The 6,041-nt window shown below is 39.6% G+C and overlaps 1 protein-coding gene across 1 annotated transcript; it reads right to left on the minus strand.

Annotated features, from left to right (window-relative positions):
* Window positions 1–2,197: 2,197 nt before the first annotated feature.
* Window positions 2,198–5,505, minus strand: LOC122314036 (glycerol-3-phosphate acyltransferase RAM2-like). Its single transcript, XM_043129412.1, has 2 exons — window positions 4,749–5,505; window positions 2,198–3,219 (listed from the first exon to the last, which is right to left on the minus strand). Exons 1-2 carry the CDS (start codon window positions 5,361–5,363, stop codon window positions 2,326–2,328), a joined length of 1,509 nt encoding a protein of 502 aa, XP_042985346.1. The 5' UTR covers window positions 5,364–5,505; the 3' UTR covers window positions 2,198–2,325.
* Between the last annotated feature and the right edge of the window lie 536 nt (window positions 5,506–6,041).

Here is a 6,041-nt window from a genome sequence, read left to right on the forward strand (position 1 = left end):
GAAGCTCTTCCATCAACAGTACTTCCCTGCAAGAAGTATAAGTTTCCTCGCCTTAACCCCTTCATTGCCACCTGAACTCCCATTAGTACTTTGAGAGTTCCGTCTTCAATGGCGATTCTGAATCCCTTTGAATCCAGAGATCCCAGTGAGATGAGATTCTTTCGCAAGTCCGGAACATACCGAACTTCTGTTAGAGTCTTGATGCTGCCATCGTGCAGCTTTAACCGAATGCTACATATTCCTTGTGTCTTACATGCACTGTCATTGCCCATAAGTACTGCTCCACCCTCGATCTTTGTGAAATCAGTAAACCAGTCCCGATTGGGACACATATGATAGGTACATCCGGAATCCATAATCCATTCATCGGAATGACAAATGGATAATGAACTTATCAAGGAAAAATCTGAATCATCATCTTTGTCCACGACATTGGCTGTAGAGGGTTGATTCTGCTATTGTCCCTTCCGGTTTGGACAATCCTTCCTCCAGTGTCCTTTGTTGTGACAAAAGGAACACTCGTCTCTGGCGAGTTTTTTGCCGACTGATGAACCACGTGATGTGGACCGGGTTTTCGAATGAAAACCGTTTTTCTTTCTGGGATACCTTGACTGTGGTCTCCCTCTTGCTATTAAAGCTTCACTTGATGTATCTTGATGTACCTGCTTATCCTTTTTCCGGTACTCATTGCTAATTAAAGAACTAGATACATCGTCAAAACTAATACTTTCCTTCCCATACAGTAGAGTAGTAATTAAATGCTCATATGTATCGGGCAAGGAATTTAACAAAAGTAAAACTTTATCTTCATCTTCGATTTCAACATCTAAGTTTAACAAATCAGCAAGAATTTGGTTGTAACTATTCAGATGTTCAAACATAGAAATACCTTCACGAAATTGGAATTTGAAGAGCTTCTTCTTCAAGTGCAAACGACTCTCAATGCTCTTCTTCATGAACTTATCCTCCAATTTCTGCCAAAGTACCTTAGCATTTGTCTCTCTCATGAAAAAATACTTTTGTTCTTTGGTAAGGCATAATCGGATTGTACTACAAGCTTAAGTATTAAGCTTCTTCCAACCCTGATCAGTCATATCATCTGGCTTTCCTCCCAACGCAATATCCAACTCTTGTTAGATCAACACGTCCATGACTTCACACTGCCACATGCCGAAGTTACTTGTTTCATCGAACTTTTCAACTTCAAACTTGGCATTTGACACAGTGGACCGACGTCCCGACCTACTGGCATGTTCAGAGCTCCTGTCTCTTCCAGATCCTTCCATTTGAATTTAAAAAATTTAGACTCAAAATTTCAAAATTCTAACCGTACGGATGAGTCCAGAACGATCCAAATAGTAGGAAAGCACTATTTGATTGTTGAAATCGGATTCTGAATGGCTTAGATCAAGCCGAAATTGGATCTGAAAAACGGACGGTTCTGATCTGTCTGGCGCGTGGGATACACGCGCTGCACAGTGCGCGTGGGCAGCGAGTCAGTACCTTCTGCGCGTGGGGGAGAGTGAGGCGCGTGGAGTACACGCGCCGAACCTCTGTAGGGCACGTGGGGGCGCGTGTCCGTCACGCGTCTTCAACCTTCGGAGCGCGTGGGGCGCGTGGGCGCGTGTGGCTCAGTCGTCTTCTTCCTCCGATGCGCGTGGGGGCGCGTGGATGACAGTAGATACACGTGCTGACCTTCTAGGGGCGCGTGTGGGCTCGTCCGACCTCCGTTTTCGATGCCGTTTGCGGCAACGGATTCGTCTCGAGGCGAGGAACACCCTGGAGTTGTCAAAAATTGATTTTGAGCAACTTGAATTTTCAGACAGTTCGAACCAGAGCTCTGATACCAATTGTTGTGCCTCTAACCTGTCTGAAAATCACACAAAACAATTTTAAAGTGGTTCAGCAAATTGCTTACGTCCACTGGAGCCTCTTTTATAGAATTTGTACAAGATTTATGAAAATCTACAAATTCTCAATTTTCTCACGTCCCTCTTTCTCTTTCTTTTCTCTCCTCTCCACTGCCTTCTCTGCAGATTAGAACTCTCCTATTTATAGGAAGAGTTCTCCTCAACTGCTGAATACGGTGCAGCAAATTTATACTAAAATTATAGGATGGGTGCCTAACAAAAACAAAGCACCGAACGGTGCCTACCAAAAACAATGCACCTTACGGTGCATGTGCAACCCATGCCACTTGGGTAGCTTTCAACAAGTAGTATATGATCAGCAATTAATACAAGCAAATTAATTCAGAGCTGGTGCGTGAATAAGGAATAATACGAGAGGACAGTAAAGGCTGTAAATAACATTTTTCTAAATATTTCAGCATCCCATTACTTTGTTGGCCTTAAGCAAAGGTTTTGGATCAACCACATTCCCATCGTTACCAGCAAGCGCCCGGTACTTATCTTTTCGAGTGAAGCTGGTGCACTCGTAGGAAAGAGTTGCTGCAATCAACCTTTGTATGTAATTCGCTACCTCATGACTGGACTTCCCAGAACCGCATGTTAGTTCCATTGGCAACTTGTTCAAAAAAGTGACTTCGTATGCAGGGCTAGGATTCATGGAGAAGTAGAATGGGTCCATCCCTTTCCATCCTCGAGCTGTGGTTCCATGAAACATACTCATCCGGTTCACCATGGCCACCGGCACAAGTTGGTCGGTTAGTTCGGCAAACAAAGCTGAGAACCTTAGCAGGAATGGCTCCCGGCAAGTTGTCCCCTCGGGGCATATTGCCAGGTCGCCTTCTTCCAAGAGTTTCTTTATCATGGCGGCGTCCGCGACTCGGTCACGACTGAGCCGGACAGTTTTGATGGGCGAGATGATCTCGGAGAGTCGGGAGATTGAGTAGGTGACTGCAGGGCCGAGGGCAATGGAGAGGAAGATTGGGTCGAGGAGTGTTCGGTGGGAGCAAATGAAGAGTACGCCTGATTTTCCTGTGGACTTTCTGACTGGGGAAGGAGGGGTGCCTTTGATGGTTACACGGACGCCAAGTGCCCATAAAGCGTAGTAGACCAGAGGCATAGGGAGGAGGGAGCCTGCGGCCATTCGCAAACAAGCGAGGACGAAGCCGATGGGGATCCAGAGAATGGTGAGCAGTGCCATGAGTGGGTTGGGCTTTTGGACGAGGCGGCCGTCGTGGAAGATTATAGGCTTGGGAAGCTTGTCGCTGGTCACGGCCTTCACCTCTGGCTTGGGTGGCACAATGTAAGCTTCCTGCGTATTGGATTCACAGCTAGCTTAGGATATGTTTGGAGCTAGGATGAGATAAAGAATTTTTAGTTTTAGAGTAAATAATTTAAATGTGAAAATTTAAAAAAAAAAAAAATGGTTTTATGTCTCATCTTAATCGTGAAACCTACCCTTATTAATGTAAACTAGAGTAAATTATAGTACTACTCATGTATATAGGAATTCTATTTATTACTTAATTAATTAAATGAAACAATTCAAGTACTGGCCGGCCGATAATATTATTCTTTTCATATTGTTTGAAGCCTCACTCACAAAGCATCATGTATTTTCAATTAGAAGTGTACGACCATAAATAAATATATAATTAATGTGATTTAATATATAATATTAAATTTATTTTAATATAAAACAATTTTATTATTTACGTAAAACATCAAATCACGCCTATTGATAAGTTTATTTGTATGAAACATTTCTTTCTTGGATTAGGCTTAGAGCATCCACATCAGTTTCTTTAAATTACTTTTTATCTTTAAATTTAACTCATTTTATTAAAAGTTAGCACACATTGAATTAGCCAACCCCTTTTAATTCCAAATATGAGTTACAGTAATTTCATCTTTTTCTTCAAAGATGAAAAGTCCTGTATCAAGTCTATATCAATTATTTATTAATTTCATCTTTTTAATTCTCTTATGTTATTTTGTTATATTTTGAGATTATTAAATGATAGATGTGGGATTTTTATAGATTGTACATATGGAATTTTTATTTACATATGAAATTTTATCATCAATGTATAATGTATATATGAGATTGTTACATTATAGTGTGAGATTTTTATGCATATGGAATTTTTATTTACGTATGAGATTTTATCATCTATGTATATATGAGATTATTATATTATAGATTGTTAGATTGTGAAAATGAAAATAAATATGATTGTTGGAGGTTATTAAAAATTAGGAAAATAAAATAAAAAAGTAATTAAAGAAATATCAATTTATTAAAGAAATATAAATAATACAAAATAATAATATTTTATTATTATAGAGAATGTGATGGCTAATCCAATATAGAGTTTAAGTGTTGAGTGATTTGCTAAAAGTTAAAAATTACATATTTTTCAAATTTTAAAGATTGGTATAGTCAATCCAATACCAATGCTCTTATAATCCATCAACCTCTAGTTTTAATTTATAAACTGATCGACATGCATGTCACAATTCAAATGAGCCTATTTTGCATTTAAAAAGAGTAATGTTAGATAAAATTTTAGAGTAGGTAAGTCATACGTATTTTTTGAAAAGATTAGTGAAGTTTGTTATTAGAAAATTAATTTTTTATACAACGTAAAATCCCATATATTTTACTTTCTTTAAAGATGGTGGTTGATCTTGTGCATGCACGGCAAATATCTCTCATTTAAAAATAAAAAAAATAAAAAAATAATATTGCACTAAACAATACGTACGTGTGTGTGTGATTTTCAAGTACTCATGATTGCGAAACATGAGGGTTTGATTTTTGAGGGGATAATTGCAAACCTTGCACAAGGACATGAAAGGAGCATCGGTTTGCCTATCACCAAGGCCGATATCAGGCTGAGTTTCTCCAAAAGCCTTCTTGAGTGCATCTGCCTTGTTCTTACCTACGAGTATCCCCGGCTCACGAACAAACCCGGTCGCTCTACCCTTGTAAATTGCTATCTCGGTGCCCAAAACCGAGTCAGCTCCCAAGAAATCCTTCAGAAAGGCTTTCACCATAATTCTTGGATTCGCCGTGAGGACATGCCGCTGTCCACACGCAGAAAAGACACTCCATGTCACTGGATGGAGATCGCTCGAGTAAAACTTTGGGAGCACAGCATGCGCAACCGACTCAATATCCGACACTCTCGCGCCAGCAAATGTTGCAAAGATGAGAACTTGAATCCCGGCAGACTCGGAGACAAAGTAATAGAGAATTCCAGCAAGCGGAGAAGCTAAGAGCAGGAAGAGGAGCCTCAGAACCCCACCAATCTCAAAGGCCACAAGAGCAAAGTAAGGGAAAGAGCTACGGCCTCTAAGCAAGGTTCCATCCATATCAGCAACAACTGTGTGCTGTTCTCGGCCTATTGACGTGCATTTGTCCACAGTTGGGAAGCTCGTATCTGCAGCCATGTTGGGTTTAAAAGCTAAAGGACGGAGACCCTGATCACTTCTAAAGGTGCTCTGGAGGTTGATTTCACGTCGACTTTGTTTTTAGTATATGTAGAAGTAGAACAAAGAGTGGCAAATAACCAATATGAGAGAGAGAGAGAGAGAGAGAGAGAGAGAGAGAAGGGTTTATGAAATCAATGATTCTGGGACCGAGTAATTTAAAGGAGGTAGACAGCTTGTGGAATATCCAAGGGTTGGGCAACCTTGTTTTCCAAGGTGGACCAAATTATTGATCAGGGATGTATCCACGTAATTGTAAATAAAGTCATTGTTTAGTCCGCCATTAACTTCTTGTTTTATGTACAGTACTTTTCAGCTTTGCAATGTCACTCCCATGCGACAGGACCAGCTAGCCAGCGTTCGTGACGTACGACAATTATGATCGATTTCGGCTCCATTTTCAAATGAAAAAAATTGATATTTGTAATCGTGGTTGTATGAATGGATTTTGCTACACAACCTCCCAATACTCCAATATTCCACATTTTTTTAAATTTTTATTATTTTATTTTTTATTAAATATTTAATATATAAATAATAAATAAAATAATTAAATTAATTTAAAAAGAATAAATTCAAAAAAAAAATATTAAAAAATTAAAAAAGGATGGGATGTTGGGGTGTTGGGAGGTTGTGTAG

Source organism: Carya illinoinensis, chromosome 6, assembly GCF_018687715.1.
Source record: "Carya illinoinensis cultivar Pawnee chromosome 6, C.illinoinensisPawnee_v1, whole genome shotgun sequence".
Taxonomy (NCBI): domain Eukaryota; kingdom Viridiplantae; phylum Streptophyta; class Magnoliopsida; order Fagales; family Juglandaceae; genus Carya; species Carya illinoinensis.

Bases quoted from the DNA above. Each gene is read 5' to 3' on its own strand.
- LOC122314036 (XM_043129412.1), bottom strand. From the start codon at position 5,363: ATGGCTGCAGATACGAGCTTCCCAACTGTGGACAAATGCACGTCAATA. The intron at 3,220-4,748 runs GTTTGCAATTAT...TCCAATACGCAG, and splicing joins CTTTCATGTCCTTGTGCAAG to GAAGCTTACATTGTGCCACC.